At 46.3% G+C, this 21,891-nt stretch overlaps 1 protein-coding gene across 1 annotated transcript in view; it reads left to right on the top strand.

Annotated features, from left to right (window-relative positions):
* Positions 1–710: 710 nt before the first annotated feature.
* Positions 711–21,891, top strand: part of TTC7A (tetratricopeptide repeat domain 7A) — a 142,778-nt gene continuing 121,597 nt past the window's right edge. The window contains exons 1-3 of the mRNA XM_068158827.1: positions 711–1,337; positions 4,323–4,486; positions 7,277–7,445. Coding sequence (XP_068014928.1) covers positions 1,175–1,337; positions 4,323–4,486; positions 7,277–7,445 — 496 coding nt within the window. The 5' untranslated portion in view covers positions 711–1,174. The remainder of the gene's footprint in view (positions 1,338–4,322; positions 4,487–7,276; positions 7,446–21,891) is intronic.

The raw sequence follows: 21,891 nt of genomic DNA, 5'->3' as shown, positions 1-21,891 counted from the left end.
GAGCTTTCACGGAGGGACAGGTTGGGGGGGAGGGAGTTCTTCCCAGCGCCGGTGTCCTGGTTCGGGCGGCTTCGGCCGGTATTGCCCCTTATTGGGGGCGGAAAACCCTTTACTGGTCTCTGGTGAGAAGAGTCCCCCTTCCAGAAGACGCACCGTGAAGATCCAAATAGCGATGCCCTGGTAGGAGGGCGAGTGCCTCCAGCGGAGCCGACAGGAAGGAGGACGGTGGGGCATGGAGAGCGGGAAGGGAATCGGCGTGTCCCCTGTTGCTTCTGCCCCGTGCATTTTCGTCGTCGCCTTGAAAAAGCCTTCCACAGAGGACTACCTGTGCTTTCCCTGCCCCGCTGCTTGTTTGGGAACCACAGCGCTGTTATCTCTGTAGTTCATGAACTGTTTGCTTCCTCATCTCGCCAAATGTTGAGGGTCTCGTTATTTTTACACTTGCCTAAATAGTACTTGCTTTTCTTGTCTCACATCTCACCTAGCTCCCTTTTCTTCCCAGAACTGGACTAAAACATCTAGACCATGTATGTTTGGGTTTTGCACACCGAGTGAAGAAACCACATTTAGAACAACTACTGTGTCAAGGTTATAACCCTCAGAGCAAATGCCGGCCTCGGGAAAGAATGTGGCTTTTGGCTCATTATGGAGGTTGGTCATTCTGTGCTGAGGTTGTTACTAAAGTGTGTACGGGGTGTATGGCTGTCGGGAACAGCTGACAGAAGTGGCTCGAGGTTTAGGTGGCTTCCGAGGGTCTTGGCAAAGATGCAGCACCGCAGCCTATCCCGCCGAGGAAGAAAGCCCAGGATCTTCAGTAGTAGCGCCACAGCAGAGATGCCAGCGTTCCTCAGGTCCCGCAGGTCCGCCGTGTGTAGCAGGCCGAGGGCAGTCGGGTGGGTGCAGCGCACTTGGAGGGACAGCGGCTCGCCGTGTCAGGGGCACGGATTTGTCACCCGGGCGTCAACAGAAGCGGCAGGAAAGAACCTCTCCCCCCGGCCGCGGGCCTCGGGCAGGGAGTCGCCCCGCCCGCGTACGCCCACCTAGTGGTGGGCGGGGCCGGGGATAGGCCAGGGCCGCCCGCGTGGAACCGTGGTCCCGCACACGCTTTGGGCACCTCCCGGGCGCTGCCACCGGGCACTCCTGGCCGGGCGGACGGGGAGGGCCCGACGCTAAGATGGCTGCCAAGGGCTTACACTCGCACTCGCAGATGAAGCTGGAGGGGGAGATAGAGCGGTGCCGGGCGGAGGGGCACTGGGAGCAACTCCAACACCTAGCCCAGCAGCTGCTGCAGTCAGCACGGCCCCGGCGCAAGGCGGCGGCGGGCGCGCAGGACACGGGTAAGGGGCAGCGGGGGGTGGGCAGGGTGTAGTAGAGCGGCGGGGCAGCCTCCTGCGGGAGGGCTAGCTTGTTGCTCCGTGCTGCCGCCCGGGGCTCGACAGCCCCTGACCTTGTGGGCTGACGATGGCAGCATCTGCGGCTGACCCATCAACCGGCGTTGCAGTAGAGGGCTGAGGAGCGCCAGGGTGCCGGTAGAGGAAGCGAGGTGTTCTCCTAGTGTCCCCTCTAAGCGCTTCGGTCCCGTGGCGTAAGGGAGAGGAGGCAGGAGCCCAGAAAACGGCGTTCAGGGAGGTTACTGCGCTTCCTCTTCATGACAACGCTTCCGAGCTCGTCGGGCTGTGAGGGGAAATGCACTGCTTGGGGCTGTCAGCGGGAGCAAGAGAGAGCAGCGCCTGCTCGCTGGCTTCGGTGCGTTTGGGATGTTGCTGTCATCTCGCTAAGCCCCTGGGCGCGGGCGGCGGCTGCTGAACTCGGTGCCCGCCTTTAATTGAGTAAGCTCGGATGGGCCGCGGCCAGGCTGCCGACCGAAATCTAATGTGTTTGGGAATGTCTCTTCTCAGCTTCTCATACGTGTGGTGCTTATTCCTTCTTGCCTGCTCCCCACCCTCTTCTGGATGCCCTTGCATTACTTCCCTCCGTTTCTGTAGAGGATTGCTTTATTTAAAGGCTCGAGTACCCAAGTATCTTTTCATATGTAAGACAAGTTTCATAAATGGCAAATGTATTCTTTTTTTTCTTGTTTTAATAAGCTGTGCTTTCTTTTAAATGAAATCACTTGTAAGAAATGAGGCAGCCTAACTCAGAAGTATACATTTCTGTATGTAGTGAACAGCAGTAGGCTGTGAAGAGGACCTGATCTTAGCCCCCAGAGTGGTGCAAGAGATTCTGCTGTTGAAAGTCAGAGGAGCTATTTTTATGAAGCAGCCCACTTCTCTAGAGGAGTGTTTCCAGGATGTGGCCTTAAGAGTAGGTTGAAGCTTGCTGAGGTGCAGCAAACTTCACAGTAGTAAACCACTGTGAAAGGAGATGTTAGTAGCTTTGTATATGTTTATATACAAGGCTTTCCAAGTGTGTATGTCATGCAGATTGCACCCTGTGTTGAGAACTGCACAGCCAACCTTTGACCTGTAGTCAGGCAGTACTGTCCCCATGCACAGATCGTCACGCAGAGATCATCATGCAGTTTCAGGGCATTCATAGTTGAAGAGTTCATATTAGTTTGTTCCCTTGTAATTAAGAGGCATAACAACAGTATAATTGCTGTAAAAACATTATGTGTTAATTTGCTGCTATGTCATCATCACTTGCTAGTTATGAAAGCGTAATGGCTTTGTTACTGCCACAGAACTTTTCTTCCAGCAAGGGACTAGCTACAGTTTTGTTTCTAGAACCATGGTGTGTCTGAATGGGATTTTTCTAATAGTAGTGTTTGTTTTGAGTGATTGTCTATATTAGTTTCTTAATTGTGTATGGTTTTATGGGATTCCTTTAGTTTGGTTAAGTGATTAGTGACTACCTGAAAGCCCCCCAGTTCTAGAGGGACAGGGATCTGCTGGAGAGAGTGCAATGGAGGGCTACAAGGATGATCAAGGGACTGGAGCATGTGCCCTATGAGGAGAGGCTGAGAGACTTGGGGCTTTTTAGTTGGGAGAAGACTGAGAGGGGGTTTAATAAATGTTTATAAATATCTGAGGGCTGGGTGTCAAGAGGGAGGGGACCCTGTGATAGGGCAAGGGGTAATGGATATAAACTACAGCACAGGAGGTTCCGCCTCAACATGAAGGGAAACATGAAGGTCACAGAGCACTGGAACAAGCTGCCCAGGGAGGTAGTGGAGTCTCTTCTGGAGGCTTTCAGGACCCATCTGGATGTTCCCCTGTGTGACCTGTGCTAGATTTTATGGTCCTGCTCTGGCAGGGGGGGTTGGACTCAATGACTTTCAGAGGTCCCTTCCAACTCCTAGCATCCTGTGATTCTGTGTCTTCAGTAATGGATGTATAGAATGTGTCCAAATTATTTGTGTTTTTGTTTTTTTTCTGTGAACTTTCAGGAAGATCTTTAGAGTTTCTAACGTGATTACTGTTCTGCAGTGAAATTTATAGCTTATCTGTGGCTTGAAGTGTGCTTTTCATGCTTGTGTATTTGGATGCACTTAAATACTTGCAAAGTTTGTTCTTACACTTTTGAGTGTGAGATTTGTGGTGAAACTTTTATATATTAGGAGCATTCATTAGGGAAAATCTTCAAGTTAAAATGAAATGTTGCTTCATTATTTTCATAGAATCAATAAGGTTGGAAAAGACCTCAGAGATCATCAAGTCCAACCTGTCACCCAACACTTTGTGACTACTAATCTATGGCTTCAAGTGCCATGTCCAGTCCCTTTTTGAACACTTCCAGGGATGGTGACTCCACCACCTCCCTGGGCAGCCTGTTCCAATGGCCAATCAGTCTCTCTGGGAAGAACTTTCTCCTCACCTCAAGACTGAACTTCCCCTGGCACAGCTTGAGACTGTGTCCTCTTGTTCTGGTGCTGGTTGTCTGGGAGAAGAGACCAACCCCCACCTGTCTACAACCTCCCTTCAGGTAGTTGTAGAGAGCAATAAGGTCTCCCCTGAGCCTCCTTCTCCAGGCTAAGCAATGCCAGCTCCCTCAGCCTCTCCTCACAGGGCTGTGCTCAAGGCCTCTCCCCAGCCTCGTTGCCCTTCTCTGGACATGTTCAAGTGTCTCAGTGTCCTTCTTAAATTGAGGGGCCCAGAACTGGACACAGGACTCAAGGTGTGGCCTACCCAGTTTTCATAGGAAATTGCCTGCTTCCTATATCTAGACTTTAGTGGAACCTTTTTCTGTCTGCTAGTTCTTCCTCATTCCCTCATTGGAGTTACTTTGTGTGTGTGTGTGTCAAAGATGTGCTGTTTTGTAATGCTCTTGGTTAGCAGCATGGCACTAAGCAGTGTTTCTTGTTGGTTGTTATGTACTTTCAGAGGACTACAGGAGTATGCTGCTTGCTGAGGCTCTGCTGGAAGAATGTTTGAAGGAAAATTTTGCCAAACTGAAGGACTCCATTCCACTGACAGAGAAGAATGAACCGAAACTGAGTGATGCCAAACAGTATCTGACTAATATCTTAAGCAGAGGAGAACTGCGAGTAAGTGACCTGTGCCACAATTCCTGCTAACTGGATGCTTTTTTAATATGATGATTAGTCTGATACAAGGTACTGGTTTTGCCTGTTCATGTCCCTTATGTGTTCAGTGCTGTAGTGTAGATATTACGAATGGGCTGGTCATTCAATACCCCTTTGCAATGTCTTCTGTTGGGAGACTTCCATATGCAAATGAATCATGGGCTACAAGGATATATCTTGTTTGTTGGGTTTTTTGGGTTATTACTTTTTTCAATTAGAACAAAGGAGGGTAAATATTTAGGCATGGTGTATACCTGGTCAGCTCCAGATCAGAGGTGAAATGTGCCACAAGCTGCTATCAGACACTTAAGGCTGTGGTGTGAGCCCAACATTACCTTTATTAGAATAAACCTTTATTAGAATAAACCAAACCAGGTTGGAAGAGACCTTCAAGATCATCGTGTCCAACCCATCAACCAATCCAACCCACCCAAACAGCTAACCCATGGCACCAAGCACCCCATCAAGTCTCCTTCTGAACACCTTCAATGACGGCGACTCCACCACCTCCCCGGGCAACCCATTCCATAGCGCAATCACTCTTTCTGTATAGAACTTCTTCCTAACATCCAACCTGAACCTCCCCTGGCGCAGCTTGAGACTGTGTCCTCTTGTTCTGGTACTGGGTGCCTGGGAGAAGAGACCATCATCCGCCTGTCTACAACCTCCCTTCAGGTAGTTGTAGAGAGTGATAAGGTCACCCCTAAGTCTCCTCTTCTCCAGGCTAAGCAGCCCCAGCTCCCTCAGCCTCTCCTCATAGGGCTTGTGTTCCAAACCCCTCACCAACTTTGTTGCTCTTCTCTGGACTCGTTCCAGCAAGTCAACATCCTTCCTAAACTGAGGGGCCCAGAACTGGACACAGTACTCGAGGTGTGGCCTAACCAGTGCAGTGTACAGGGGCAGAATGACCTCCCTGCTCCTGCTGGCCACACTGTTCTTGATGCAGGCCAGGATGCCATTGGCCCTCTTGGCTGCCTGGGCACACTGCAGGCTCATGTTAAGCCTACCATCAACCAGCACCCCCAGATCCCTCTCTGCCTGGCTGCTCTCTAGCCACTCTGACCCCAGCCTGTAGCACTGCATGGGGTTGTTGTGGCCAATGTGCAGAACCCGGCACTTGGATGCGTTCAATCTCATGCCGTTGGACTCTGCCCATCTGTCCAGCCTGTCCAGGTCTCTCTGCAGAGCCTCTCTACCCTCCAGCAGATCAACTCTTGCCCCCAGCTTGGTGTCGTCAGCAAATTTACTGATGATGGACTCAATGCCCTCATCCAGATCATCAATAAAGATGTTAAAGAGCACAGGGCCCAGCACTGATCCTTGGGGCACACCACTAGTGACTGGTTGCCAGCTGGATGTGGCACCATTCACCACCACTCTCTGGGTTCGGCCATCCAGCCAGTTCCTAACCCATCGCAGTGTGCTCCCGTCCAAGCCATGGGCTGACAGCTTGGCCAGCAGTTTGCTATGGGGGACGGTGTCAAAGGCCTTGCTGAGGTCCAGGTAGACTACATCAACAGGCCTCCCCACATCCACCAGGGCTTACCAAGGCTTGCGTTACTTTCAGCCTCTGACAGAGAAGTTATGTGAAGTTACAATTTTACTTTGTTGTGTGATCTGGGTGAATGGTTGGCAGCTGCCTATTGACTCAGCTGCAGAGCTTTAGGAGTGTTTTAAGACTGCCTCGACGGCTGTGCTGTGCTGGTGTCCTTAGACACACAGTTCCGTAACTGGCTTTAAAAAGATGATGAATTCCAACTTTCTGTTCTAGGCCTGTATTGCTTTTAGTCTTGAAACTACAGGCTAGTTTCAAGGTGTATGTTACACTTTTATCCCGTTTCTTTCCAGGGTGCAAGCCTGCTGCTGCTTTTCTGGAGCACTTCCTTATTCTTAACTTCTTGAAAGTTGGGGTGGTTTAAGAAGGAGGAGAGAATAAAGGGGATTCCAACCAACCATTTTTTTTTTGCAGTTTAGCCCCAGTTACAGCCTGAACCACTGAATTCTTCCAAGTCTTGGGTGTTAAGTCTGGCTGCATGAATTGCCATTAGTATTTCTTTTGTTGCTGTTGATTTGGCTACTCATGCAGCAGGGACCCTGTGCTGACTGCATGTATTAAAAAAAAATTAGTATGAAGGCTTAGGAAACTTTTCATGCTTTCCAAAGCATAAAAGTGTTCTGGCAGGTGTATTTTACTGACATTTTTTGATATGTATGATATCAATCCTTAAGAAACTAAGCACATCTTAGAAATAGCAGGTGTGTCTTCTCGGTGTTTTTTTCCTGCTGTTGCCAGAAAATCCTTTGATAACTTCAGAAAATATAGGAGCTTTCCTGCTATTTAATTAAATGTACAGGGGAGAGAGGTTCACATGACTAAGTGATGCTTTCTGCCAAGTATAAGAGCATGGGATTTCTTTGATGTGTGTGTAAGTAGTTTTGACAGCGCTAAGCTTTTAAATGCTATCTGTGGCTGGTAAATCAATAGAATAGGTCAGCTGAAACCGAAGAGGCAACTTGGAGGCTGTGTATTTCCAAACAGTTCCAGAGCGGTTGCCTGACCTTTGTCACTTGCTGCTTTCATGAACATAGCCTTAAGATCTCTATGCACTTGAGGTCTTCCAACTCTGACCTTTGGAGCTAGCAGTGTTGAGAGGAAAACATTATGAATCTGCTTAATTTGTTCTGAAGCACCTCATTCTTGCTGCCTGGTGTTTTATTGTGTGAACATTCTTTTTCTCTCTTCCTTTTCAGCCTAAGTATATGGTAGAAGCTATGCTGATCCTAGGAAAGCTTCATTATGTGGAGGGATCATACAGAGATGCCATCAGCATGTATGCAAAAGCAGGAATTGATGACCTCTCAACGAAAGGTGAACCTCTGTACGTGCTGCGTATGGTAGCTGAAGCCTTCGCTATTAAAGGTAAAGGACTACAGATGCATATTCAAAGTGTGATGTGTTTAGGTTGAAGTCTCCAAGTGATTTGATTGCAGCAGAATTAAGACAGTGTTGTATGCTTTAGAAACTCCTGCTGGGTATGGTCTGTGTAGTTTAAGTGTAAAGGCATTATGGAGTCTTAGTCCATGGCTTTTAAACTTGGCTGGCTTGTAAATGAAACCTTGAACTGGAAATCCTGTGCTGCAAGTCAGCAGTACACTTGAGGCTTGTGTATCTGTTTTGGGGAAATCTATATCAAGCACCCAGCTGAGTTTGGGGTCTGTGCTTTCCCTTACATCTATTAGTAAATTTTAATGTTTTGTTTGAATTAGGAAAGGATGATATTTCCAAATTTTAATCTCTGGACTAGCAGAATATGTGCTTTCAGAGCAGGTACTATATTTTTGCAATGCATAGTCACAGTATCAGACCTTACGTACAAGCAGGGATCTCTCTTCCCCTTTGTAATTCTTTAGGCTGAGAGATCCTAACAACAGCTGCCTCTGTGGGCAGTGAACCTGCGTTTCCTTTTTGAGTGGGGCAAAGGAAGACCCTAGTCAGTTTTTTGACCTGGGAGGGGAAAAAAGATCAGTAATCTTTTCCTTCATTTGCTTTCAGTTCCTTTATAAATGTTGCTCAAGTACTGCTACCTATCTACTGCTTTCTACTCTTTTCAGCATGTCCACCAGCTAATTAGGTGAATGAGAGCTCTGATGATCAGATACCTTCAACTGGTATGTAAAAGAGTGAAACCAAATCAACTCAAAATACCGTTTGACTGGCCTGCTAGCATCACTGATAATAACTGGTTGTTTCGTGATCTCACACAGTCATTCAGCTGGTTTTGGAAACCTGTGTGTGCTGCTTTGCTTGCTTGGATTTTGTTTTCTGTAGCACCGTTTGAATATGCTTCATTAAAGAGGACTAATTTGCTTCTAATTTGCACTGGCGCTTGCATGGCATAGAGGAGTGAGTAACTACGAGTGCATTCACACAGCAGTTTAGTTGTGAGCAACTGTTGGTGCACTCCAGTCTGAAGCAGATGCGCTGTCCTCACTGGCACCCGGGTAAGGCCCTCGGTGAGGTGTAATGATAAGGTATGCATGAACACTGATGGAATAACGCTGTTCCTGTATGCATGAACACTGATGATGGAATAACGCTGTTGCTGTATGCATGAACACTGATGATGGAATAACGCTGTTCCTGTAGTGCTGCTTCTGTTGTATTGGCTACCTCAGATACTCTTGAAAATTGTTAGTAGTACAATTTTTGCAGGGATCATATAGGCAACAATCCAGAAAAGCCAAAGTCTTGTCTTTATTGCAGGGCACAACTTGGTTTTCCTGTTGAATTTCTTACTCAAGTTTTCAGTTGGTTTAATTGAATGTCCCTGTTCATGCAGCATTAAACACTGGAACTGTGTGTCACTTCTTAGTATGAACCTGAAACTACCTTGGCTTTGTACAGCTAGTACTGCTGGGCAGTGTGTATATACAAGGCAGGCGCACTCAGGATTATGCTGCAAAAGGTCATGGAAGAAAGAAATGTCAAGTGAAACATACTAACACCTTTTACTATAGGAAACAAAAATGGAATGAGAAAGATAAGGGCTATACTGGAAAGAGCTATGTAGTTGAAATCAGTGATAGAAATGAAATATGAACCAGCACCACTTTGCTTTTTTCAGAGCACCTTTTGAGCGCTGCAGCACTGAAGGTTTGACATCTCTGGGGCCTTCCTCTGGAGATGCATAGCTTGTAGTAGGTTTATACTTTGTTAAGAAGCAATGTGGATTTACACCCTTCTGATTGGACTGCAGAAGTTGAAAGGGAAAAGTTTCCATCTTGTTTTAGTAAAATTCCATCCAAGTAAAGTATCAAACAGTAAAGGCTGAAGTTCTTTACAAGTGATAGGGCTTTAGCTGTTGCCAGATTACAAGAGAACTAGCAGAAAAGACAAGACTTGTCTAGTTTCTCAGATGACTGCTTCTGCTTGTTCTGGTTATAAATCCTCATGTGAGGAGACAAGAAATTCTGTGGGCACTGTGAGTGGAGCTCTGACAACAGTTTGATTTTTCACTATGACTAATCTCAGCGTCTGTGGTTACTTAATAAGTGGTTGGTATGTACTTGCCTCCTTTCTCCTCATCCTCTGTGAAGATAATTCCTCCTTAAACCCTTTGCTCATTTCACAGTACTGCAGGTAAGCTCTGATGTAAGCAGTTCTGTCTGTTGCATAAAGCAAAATTTGAGTGAGTGAACTAAAACCAAATGGAAATCAAGCTTACTTGGGGCATGCTGTGGCTTTGTAGCCTTGTATTGTCCATTTGAAACAAGCAAGCAGAAAAGAGTTCAGAGCAAGGTGTGTAACTTCCAGAGCCCATTGGTTTCCCTCTGGCTGCGCTTGTGGCAGAAAACCTGTAGACATCTCTTTCTGGATAAATCTTCCTGGTAATAGAGTAGGTCACAACCTGATCCTTTCAAAGTACAGTATAGCTCTAGCCAGAGCTTCAGCATACCTAAATTTGAAGTTTGTAGAAAGGCTTCTGTGTTGTTGCAATGTTTGTTGCACAGCCTTTTTTTGCTGTGCTGTGTAGAGTGGGCTTAGAGTTGTGTTACCTGAAGGAGACTCTTGCCAGCTTGGTTGATGAAGGCCCAGGCAGAGCAGATGTGGCATGTGGGTCCTGTCTTTGTCATGACTTGAAAGGTTCTTTCAGTCTTTCACAGTCAGGATCTGTAATGTCAGAGCTGCTGAAAGGTGAGTCAGGACTATGTGGAGGAGCTCCCTGTATCCACTAGATCAACTGTCAGGCCAGGCACTGGAATTCTGCCACCTGGGGTAGGGTAGCCTGGAGATAGGTAGCTATCTAAATCTGTGCAGTGATGGCATGGGACTGCAAATAGCATCTAGCTGGTTTTCTAGTGAGTTAAACTTTTAACAGCCCCGTCTGCCTCTCTTTCTCCTTCTCCTCCAGTCCATCCTGCAGTAACATTTGTGTTATTTGCCATTCTCAGCTCTGGGTGGGTTTAGCTCATGCAGGCTGGAGCCTGCATCCAGGATTCTGGGTTTGGTCCTGTTTATTTGTGATTTTTTTGGGTTTTTTGTTTGTGGTGTTTGGTTGGGATAAGTCTCACTTAAGCATTGGCATCTTTGAGGAGATGGATTCCTTTAAACAGGACCTAAATAATAAAAGTGGTTTTCTTACCTGGCCATTACAAAAATTGAGTCCTGGCCACAAGGATGTGTGATGCAATATAACATTAAAAAGTGAGTAACTGAGGATAATGAGCAGTGTGCCCAGGTGGCCAAGGCCAATGGCATCCTGGCCTCTATCAGAACAATGTGGCCTGCAGGAGCAGGGAAGTCATTGTGCCTCTGTACTCAGCGCTGGTTGGGCCACTCCTTGAGTCCTGTGTCCAGTTCTGGGCCCCTCAGTTTAGGAAAGATGTTGAGATGCTGGAATGTGTCCAGAGAAGGGCAACAAAGCTGGGGAGGGGTTTGGAGCACAGCCCTGTGAGGAGAGGCTGAGGGAGCTGGGGTTGCTTAGCCTGGAGAAGAGGAGGCTCAGGGAAGACCTTCTTGCTGTCTACAACTACCTGAAGAGAAGTTGCAACCCGGAGGGGATTGGTATCTTCTCCCAGGCAACCAGCACCAGAACAAGAGGACACAGTCTCAAGCTGTGCCAGGGGAGGTTCAGACTGGATGTTCGGAAGAAATTCGTCATAGAAAGAGAGATTGGCCATTGGAATGTGCTGCCCAAGGAGGTGGTGGAGTCACCATCACTGGAGGTGTTTAGGAAGAGACTGGATGGGGCACTTGGCGCCACGGTTTAGTTGATTAGATGGTGTTGGGTGACAGGTTGGACTTGATGATCTCAAAGGTCTCTTCCAACCTGGTCTGGTCTGGTCTATTCTATTCTATTCTACATTGTATTGGCAGAACTTGGTTTCTCTTTTGCCTGACAAAAGTGGCATCTGCTAAATGTTAATCCACATCAGAGAGAGAGGCTTTTTTCTATACCTAGTATGTACTTCGAAGTGTTAGTTGTCACAGTTGTGACAGCTAGACAGGGAGCATGCTGTTTGTTCATGTTGGCATCAGAGTAGCTGTTTGATAGGCAAAAGCTGCAGGCTGTAGAAGGTTGTGTCTTGGTAAAAGATCCTGGTATTAACATGTCTTGTTTTTGGATTCCAGAATAGAAGTTTAAGTTTGAAGTTGCTCTCATGACTTTGGAGCTGTTGCGTTTTGGTGAGTTGTGTGCCATGGTGCCATTGCCTCCCATCATGGATGTGAAAGAGTTGTCAAGCCCAGCTTTGGCACTTTCGGTGCACTTAGGCTTTGCTGGTGCACTCCGTGATTTCTCCTCTGCTGTTGGATAGTTTACTTTTCTATCTGCATTTTAGAAGTAGTGTGTTTATCGCTCTGAATAGAATACAGAATTAACCAGGTTGGAAAAGACCTTTGAGATCACCGAGTCCAACCTATTACCCAACACCATCTGATCAATTAAACCATGGCACCAAGTGCCTCATCCATGTTTTTCTTAAACATCTCCAGGGATGGTGACTCCACCACCTCCCTGAGCAGCACATGGTTTAGTTGATTAGATAGTGTTGGATGATAGGTTGGACTCAATGTTCTCAAAGGTCTCTTCCAAGCTGGCCTGGTTTGGTCTATTCGGTTCTGTTCTATCAGGTAAGAGCAGTGACAGTTTAATCAGATCTAATCAGTGCTGTTGGAAGTTCAGTGACACTCAATTCAATACTTAATTAAACTTTTACAGAAGCCCCTTTTCAGATTCTTACATGACAGCAAAAGTCAAAAAAACTCAGACAAACCTTTCATGTGGTATGTGGGAAAACGTGTTCTTCCTGCCGTGTCAAAAGGGCTGACAATACACAGAAACAAGGTGACAGCAAACTAAAATGCATTCCTTTTGAAGGACACATAGAAACCATTGCCAAAGACTTGAGGGAAACAAGCACTAGAACACAGTATTTGGTGTGGAGGCTTAGCTATCCAGTTGCACAAGAGTACATCTGTTTCTAATGACTCTCAAGGAGTTTGGTAGATTCTGGTTCACTAAGGAAATGTGCTAGGAACTACTTAGGAGCAAAGTGGGAGTCTGAAGTGCAAGAGTCATCAATAAGGCTGACTTTGTAAACACGAGACTTCTAAATAAAATCTTTGCAATACTTTGTAATGAGATGGGGGGGGGGGGGACGACACAATGGACCATGCAAATCTTCCATAGTAGACTAGAATAGAATTAACCAGGTTGGAAGAGACCTTTGAGATCATCATGTCCAGCCTATCACCCAACACCATCTAAGCAACTAAACCATGGCACCAAGCACCCCATCAAGTCTCTTCCTAAACACCTCCAGTGATGGTGACTCTACCTCCTCCCTGGGTAGCACATTCCAATGGCCAATCTCTCTTTCTATGAAGAACTTCTTCCTAACATCCAGCCTAAACCTCCCCTGGTGCAGCTTGAGACTGTGTCTTCTTGTTCTGGTGCTGGTTGCCTGGGAGAAGAGACCAACCCCCTCCTGCCTACAACCTCCCTTCAGGTAGTTGTAGACAGCAAGAAGGTCTCCCCTGAGCCTCCTCTTCTCCAGGCTAAGCAACCCCAGCTCCCTCAGCCTCTCCTCACAGGGCTTGTGCTTCAAACCTCTCCCCACCTCTGTTTCCTTCCCTGGATACCTTCCAGCATCTCAACATCTTTCCTAAACTGCGGGGCCCAGAACTGGACACAGGACTCCAGGTGTGGCCTAACCAGTGCTGAGTCCAGGGGCACAATGACTTCCCTGCTCCTGCTGGCCACACTGTTCCTGATGCAGGCCAGGATGCCATTGGCCCTCTTGGCCACCTGGGCACACTGCTGGCTCATGTTTAGCCTACTGTCAACCCATACCCCCAGGTCCCTTTCTGGAGAAACTTCAACCTACCACACATATGTTGGGTGTCAGTGTTCAATAATAATAAATTTTTATTCCTGGGGGAGTGTATGACCAAAAAAGTTTGGAGACTCTTTTATTACAAGTTAAAGCTAACCTTCAAAGATCTACCATGAAGCTGAGCAGCAGCCAGCTGATAGGCAGTAGGTCTTGATGTGCTCATTAAAATGAACATCTTGGGTTTAAAGGTTTCAGATTTCTGCTATGCAGTCAGATATGCAGTGTAATACAGAGCTTAACACATTATTGATTGGGGGTTGGTGGCTGAGGTTCCATCTCAGGAATGTTAGCTATCTTCTGGCTTCATAGCCACTCAGGTAAAAAGCTGTCATAGTTTTAACAGTCAGTTTTAACTGTAATTAAAAATATAACCTGATGGAGTTTTTTGATATCAAAATTACTGGGGCAGTATTAAAATTGGTACATTGCATCTTGTGGGAGGGTTAGGAGTAGGGGTCTTGAGTTCTGCTTTCCTGCAGCTGATCAGCTTTGCACAGGTTATGTAAATTTTCATCCTTCATTCCCAGTTTATGGACAAAAGGGTCTTCAGGTAATTTTATGTAGAGTTACTAGAATTTCCTGCCTTTCTACCTTGGAGACTTTTACATGAAAATACCTCAAGATTACAATGGATTGCTGTGAATATACAATAATCCCATACAATAGGAGGCAATATATGCAGGTTTCTTGAAAAGCAAAACCTCTTCTCCTAACCCACCTGTCATAATTTGCAGTATGAACAAAAGTGCTAAGAATCAAGGGCTTCTAGGCCTTTTTTCTTCCTCTTCTATTTTCAGTGAAAATAAATCCTGATGAAAAAGAATACCTTAATTGTTGTGGATGTGAGTATCTAGACCCATGATGTGAATTTTTTTAGCTGCCATGAATTGTAGCAGGAATAATGCACACTGGTGGGTTTTGCCTCTGGTAACCTAATTCCAGCTGCTGCTTTGATTTATTGAGGTTCAGGCTATTTTGCTTTGCAAGGTGATATACTATAATAGTTTTGATTGAGGGCTGTGCTTCTAAGCTCAAGCCATAGTTGGAGAGGCAGGCTGATTTTAATTCCATCTCTAAAGTGATTTAGTTGTGCTTTTGAATTTTGTCTTTGAAAAATGTTCAGTATTCTCTTGAACTTTGATTAGTTGATGTGGCTGTGTATATATTTGAATAGCCAGTGTTAAAAATAGTCTTGTTTCAATTCAAGTTGATTTGTCTGGAGCCATACTTCTGAGCTAGGCTGAAGGCCACGTGCTAGAAATGAAGTTCACTCTTCCCTTAGGGATGACTGTCCAAAATCACCTGGTATTTGCATAGAGTGAGAACATGCATACAACCAGTTCCCTTGCAGCAATTACCATGCACTGTATTCACAACCAGGTGACCTCAAGACAATTTACTTGTCTGCCTGCAGCTAGAGTAAAAGTACTGCATGCTCTTCATGTTGGAGAACACTAGCTCCTGGCTGGGATGTGTGCCATAGGAGAATAGAAGTTACCAGGTTGGAAAAGACCTTTGAGATCATCGCATCCAACCTATCACCCAACACCATCTAATCAACTAAACCATGGCATCTCATCCAGTCTCTTCCTAAACACCTCCAGCAATGGTGACTCCACCACCTCCCTGGGCAGCACATTCCAATGGCAAATCACTCTTTATGGGAAGAACTTCTTCCTAACATCCAGCCTAAACCTCCTGTGGCACAGCTTGAGACTGTGTCCTCTTGTTCTCTTGCTGGTTGCCTGGGAGAAGAGACCAACCCCCACCTGGCTACAGCCTCCCTTCAGGTAGCTGTAGACAGCAAGAAGGTCTCCCCTGAGCCTCCTCTTCTGCAGGCTAAGCAACCCCAGCTCCTTCAGCCTCTCCTCACAGGGCTGTGCTCCAAACCCCTCCCCAGCTTTGTTGCCCTTCTCTGGACGCCTTCCAGCACCTCAACATCTTTCTTAAACTGAGGGGCCCAGAACTGGACACAGGACTCAAGGTGTGGCCTAACCAGTGCTGAGTACAGGGCACAATGACTCCCCTGCTCCTGCTGGCCACATTGTCCTGATACAGGCCAAGATGCCTTTGGCCTTCTTGGCCACCTGGGCACACTGCTGGCTCATGTTTAGGCAGCTGTCAATCAGCACCCCGAGGTCCCTTTCTTTTTGGCAGCTCTCCATCCACTCTGACCTTAGCCTGTAGCACTGCATGGGGTGTTTGTGGCCAGCGAGCAGCACCCAGCACTTGGACTTGTTGAATGCTGTCGTGTTCAACTCTGCCTGTTGTGGGAAGGGGCAGGAGGCCAAGTCTCTCCAGCCACTCTGACCCCAGCCTGTAGCACTGCATGGGGTTGTTGTGGCCAATGTGCAGAACCCAGCACTTAGATGTGTTCAATCTCATGCTGTAACCTTGCTCTGCACCCTGGGACTGGTGCTGTGTGCTGCCTTGTAATTTCCACTCTTAGCAGTCTCCTGCTTCAGGTTGCTGTACCTGTGTTCAACAGGAGTATACCAGCAGGACACAACCCATAAGGTAGACTCCAAGCTCTGTGTTTCATTTGGTTTCTTCTTCAGACGGCCAGCTATCTCTTTTCTAGGCAATGGGGGTTTAGTAGCCTCAGGCTAACACTGTTGGCGGAAGCAGTCTGCTGCTGCCACCCTGAATTCTTGTGTCAGTGATCCCACCATTCCCCAGCTGTCTAAATCAGTCCAAATACAGGAGGCTAGAAGTCTGTGTCAAGAGGCAAATTCAAAGAACCTGTGAGTGGATTGGTATGTTCCTCCTTCTCACAAGGTGGAATGCTGCTGTATGGTGAACTAGTTTATAAACTGCAGGGAAGAGAGCAAGCTGCCTTAGCCTCCTCTTCTCCTGAGCAGTTGTACAGTTTCCACCTATGCACTTAGGTTTTAAAAACTAGGCTTTAAAATATCCTGAGCTGGCCCAGCTTTGAGCAGCAAGTGGGACCAAAGACCTCCTGTGATTCCTTCCAGCATGAACTTTCATCTAATTTACGTGGCTGAACATCTGATACTGCATGTGCATGTATGCATGTATGTTCCAGTTCTGATAATACCATCACCTTGGAGCATCCAAGTTACAAGTCTTCCCTTGGCAAGGACTTAGAGATGAAAGCGGAAGTAAGCCTTAATAAAATCTCCCCATTCAGGTTTCCATAAATAAGAGAAGTGCATAAATAAGAAGAGGAATGAAAGCCTTTTTTTTATGCAGGAAAGAAAAGTGGTGTATACATAGAAAATTAATGTCTCTGAAGTGGGTAGAAAGATTTTGCTCTTTTAAAAAGGAGAACCTGAAAACATGTCTCTCTTTATATCTTGAGCTTGGGCCATACTGTATTAGAAGTCTGTATCTTCACTATATATTTAAAGCATTCTTGTCATATATATATTTTAATTTGTATACTGGATTCATATGAGAAAAATCTTAGTGTAGGTAAGTTTTAAGTTGGCTTTATCTTGCCATAACTGGTTGTGAAAAATACCCAAGTCCCCTTTACCTTAAGCAGCTACCAAGAAAGCATATGACTGCATGTTTTACTTGGAAGCTAATTCTGGACACATAGAATAAAATAGAATTAACCAGGTTGGAAAAGACCTTCAAGATCATCAAGTCCAACCTATCACCCAACACCATCTAATCAACTAAACCATGGCACCAAGCACCCCATCCAGCCTCTTCCTAAACACCTCCAGGGATGGTGACTCCACTGCCTCCCTGGGCAGCACATTTCCAATGGCCAATCTCTCCTTCTGTGAAGAACTTCTTCCTATCATCCAGCCTAAACCTCCCCTGATGCAGCTTGAGACTGTGTCCTCTTGTTCTGGTGCTGGTTGCCTGGGAGAAGAGACCAACCCCCACCTGGCTACAACCTCCCTTCAGGTAGTTGTAGACAGCAATAAGATCTCCCCTGAGACTACTCCAGGCTAAGCAACCCCAGCTCTCTCAGCCTCTCCTCACAGGGCTGTGCTCCAAACCCCTGCCCAGCTTTGTTGCCCTTCTCTGGACACGTTCAGCAGTGAAAACCTGTACTTAAAGGAACTCAACCTTCTTTTGGAATAGAAAGCTGAGCTGGCATGCTTCTTCTGAAGCAAGCACTTTTACAATGTATAGTAAGGTTTGATCCAAAGCTCATTGAAGTCCATGGAGACCAATGTGAATGAGAGAGGGGTAGGGAGAAGGAAAAACACTGGAGAACTTCAGAAAAAGAAAAGAACTGAAGGGACAGGTTAATTAGAATTTTATCACAGCTCTCTGTGTTTAATTCCCATTTATTTTCCCCACCATTACTGTTGTTTTTTCGTATGTCTTAGCAAGAGAGATACTTTTCTTCCTAAATCCGGTGTGGAAGCAGCATGCACTTTCATGGCTTTCTGACACTTTCTGGGAACTGAACTGAAGATAAAATCCATATTGGGCTCAAAGTTTTTTCGGTGCTGTGAATTGGGGAATGGTGAAGAGTTAGTGGAATTTGTGCTCTCAGGACTGCAGGACTTGTATACAGTCTATCCCACAGCACTTTGAGGGAATCTGTAATTGTTAAAGTTTTGTACTGTTACAGCTGGCACCTGCAAGAGTAGGAGTCTTGTTCTTCACTTTGTCTACTAGATTTGCAGTCTCCTTGCTCTAATGTTTCTTTTCATTGCATGGCTGTGGTAGGGAAGTCTGGCCCTTTTAGCATTCTGCAGAAGATTTCATACTATAATACCATCAGGTCAGTGCATATAGTATTAGCAGAAAGAACCATGACTAACCCCATACCATGTGGGTCACTTTTTGTTCCTACCCTTTACAAGCAGAAAAAAAGTGTCTGCAATGTAGCATAGTTTATGTTTCAGTGCACTCTCTATGCCCTGTACTTAGGTAAGAAGCCCTTCTGGAGATGTTTGTTTCCCTGTCTCTCTTTTTCTGACCACCTGGATGGTCATGTTTGTTATCAGTACTTGGTGCTGGTGAAGGCTGCTTGCTTTTCTCTTCCCATATCAAAGCTTAGAGATAGCAGCTCCTTGCAATGGGCTGTAGCATGTATGTGACTGGCTTTTTATCAGCCTGTTCTCTCTGTGTGACATCTCCCATGATAACCACCCCTGAGCAGACCATTCCAGGATGGCTTTTACAATTTGATTAAATGCTGCATGTGCATGAATGTCAATGGGTTGTGCTGAACTTCTTCCAGGGCCCTCAGCCTCACTTTGCACTTAAGGAGATGGTGACTCTGAAATACTTCTTCAAATATATTTTCAGTTGAGAGGAGTTACTAAAAAATGCAGAGGATGATAAAACTGAAGTAGTTCTAAGAATATTTGTAGACTGATTGTTCTGTCTTCACCAAATGGTTTATTTTCCTGTGCAGAATTAACCTTCATTACCCTTCATTACATAGCAATAGTGTTAGGAAGCTTTGAAATAATAGGAGAACAATTCATACTATAAAACCAGAGACTTCATAGATGGACTCCAAGACAGATTCTGGTTTATGTTGAATAGTATACAGGCTATATGTAAGTAGAAAGGAGAGAATACAGAATGGACATTAATTAAAAGCAACAAAATTATTGTCATCCCTGCTCCCCCCCCCCCCCCCCCCCCCCAGCCCCATGCTGTCAGTTTGAATTAAATCCATTCCACTATACTCTGGTGTGGTGGTTTGAGCCTTAACTGGGGTTTAAGAGCTCAGATGGGGGCAAGACTGACAATCCCTCCCCTGTTCCCCCCTCCTCTTTCCCAGTAGAGAGAAAAAAAAGGGAAAGGGGCAAATCCACTGAGAAATAATTTGGAGTCAGTTTGGAAGTAGACAGGTACAAAAATTTCTGTAAACAATATATATATATATATAAAACAGTAACAGGAATGGTTCACAAGGGGTAAAGAACAAGGATGGATGGGGAAAAATATGTATGCAAAAACAGTCCTTTGGAGTCCTTTAAAGAGGCGTGGATGTAGCAGGGAAGAGGACCAGGCCTGACCACGTGGCAGAGAAGCAGGAAGCCAGCAGCAGTCCTCTCCTCCAGGCAAGGCAGGAGCCAAGAAAGCCTTACTGGCTGCAGTGTCTTCCTTTTTATAGGCTTGCTGGTGAAGGAGGGGGAGTGGAACAGACTAACTCAGTTTCCCAGGGGGGAAAACCCCCTCCAGGGAGGGCAGAGCTCTCACAACACCACCACCACCCCCCCCCGCATAAGCCATCACATCTGGTCAGGATTTTCAAAGGTGACTGAAGATACTAATGGGTTCCTCCAAAGTATAGTCCTTGAGAAAATGTGCCAGGCACTTTTGAGGTGGGAGAGGGCAGATGGAGAGGGGAGCCAGCTTCTGAGCTTCCAGCACTGGGGTGTGTTCTCTTCTCAACACACTGAACTAACCACTTGTGTCTGGCTCAAATGCAAGACATGAGAGAGGGAAACTCCTAACAGCGTAACCAAGGGGACAAAACACAAATGTTGAGCATAAGGAGTAAACATATCCGAGACTGCCTAGGCACTTTTGGTTTCACCAGCATGAGCTGGTTGATGGCATGAGGTTCATTGTGAGAAAACCTGATTTCCCAGTGCTGCCTCACAGCAGTTTGTTGCCAAACTCCTGAAATGAGCTGTGCTGAGTTGCTATGCCCCTCAGGGTTGTGGGTTCACAGGGTAGCGTGGCTTGTGGTATGCATGGTGGCTTCTCACAGGGTGCAGAATCCTTTGCATATGCTGCAGCAGCCTGAATTGCTTCCTTGGAGAGGCTGTCCAAACAGATGAACTCTTTCTTCTTTTCTCACCTCTGTGTATCTGTGTTAAGAAAACTAGGATTTTGAATTAAATCTTACACATTTCTCATTGGCATTAAAGAATGTTGTTTTATATAACATTTATTGGGAAGCATGTGCTGAACTTACTATAACCTGTCGTGGGCTACTAGACATCAGTGCAGTTGTGTTTGGTGTAGAAGACCTGAGTTTCAAAGTGGTGGTGTATTGTAAAGATCCAGTGTGGCAAAAGCTGCTACATTGGTAAAACTAAAATCAATATGTGGATGTGTAGCCTTTCTGAACAGATGTAGAGATTTAAAGGATGCCATGGTGATGCCAGACAAGGATCTGTCAGTAAAAGGTTTTCATGTAGGGACAATAGCCAGGAGTATTCAATTAGAATAGAATTAACCAGGTTGGAAAAGACTTTTGAGATCATCAAGTCCAACCTATCATCCAACACTATCTAATCAACTAAACCATGGCACCAAGCACCCCATCCAGTCTCTTCCTCAACACCTCCAGTGATGGTGACTCCACCACCTCCCTGGGCAGCACATTCCAATGGCCAATCACTCTTTCTGGGAAGAACTTCCTCCAAACATCCAGCCTAAACCTCCCCTGGCACAGCTTGAAACTATGTCCTCTTGTTCTCTTGCTGGTTGTCTGGGAGAAGAGACCAACCCCCACCTGGCTACAACCTCCCTTCAGGGAGTTGTAGACAGCAAGAAGGTCTCCCCTGAGCCTCCTCTTCTCCAGGCTAAGCAACCCCAGCTCCCTCAGCCTCTCCTCATAGGGCTGTGCTCCAAACCCCTCCCCAGCTTTGTTGCCCTTCTCTGGACACCTTCCAGCAACTCAACATCTTTTCTAAACCGAGGGGCCCAGAACTGGACACAGGACTCAAGGTGTGGCCTAACCAGTGCTGAGTACAGGGCAGAATGACCTCCCTGCTCCTGCTGTTCCTGATCCAGGCCAGGATGCACTTGGCCTTCTTGGCCACACTACTGGCTCATGTTTAGCCTACTGTCAACCAGTACCCTCAGGTCCTAACCCAGCACAGAGTGCTGCTGTCCAAGCCATTGGCTGACAGCTTGGCCAGGAGTTTGCTATGGGGGACAGTGTCAAAGGCCTTGCTGAAGTCCAGGTAGACTACATCCACAGCCTGCCCCACAGCCACCAGGCAGTCGCCTGATCATAGAAGGAGCTGAGGTTGGTCAGGCCGGATCTGCCCTTCCTAAATCCATGCTCTTTGTTTGTAATTGGGAATAGAGGATTACAGAAGAACAAAGCCCTGGTATTTTTTTATTCTTTAGAAAAGAGGGTGATCATATTTTCTAAGAGAAGGCTTTCAACTTTGTTTTGGTATCACTTTCCAATGTTTTTTCCCTCCCTCAAAACTGCTGGTTGTTGAAAACTTCACTTGGAATAGAGGATGCTTAGAAATAATCAAATCTAGTCAAATTCAGTGCTGGGGTGTTTCTGGAACAGCTCCCGTGTTGAAGCCTCCAAAATCTATTGCCATCTTTGGAACCAGAGGCCTTAATTTCTCTGTACCACCCCTACCAGGGTGCTTGTATGTGCTTCCTTCATAAAGTGTGTGAAAGGGACTGGAAAAGCATGCTGTGGCACTGTGTGTTAGAGCAGCATGACAAAAATACCTTGCATGTCTAGGAATTGTACTTCCCTAGGGGAAACCCACATGTGGATAGACTTTCCTGTGAATGAAGGAATAACACAGCCA

This window comes from Melanerpes formicivorus, unplaced genomic scaffold (assembly GCF_026170545.1).
Source record: "Melanerpes formicivorus ecotype bairdi unplaced genomic scaffold, bMelFor1.0.p_v2 SCAF_43, whole genome shotgun sequence".
In the NCBI taxonomy this organism is placed as follows: Eukaryota; Metazoa; Chordata; class Aves; order Piciformes; family Picidae; genus Melanerpes; species Melanerpes formicivorus.
This window is presented reverse-complemented; position numbering and strand designations above follow the sequence as displayed.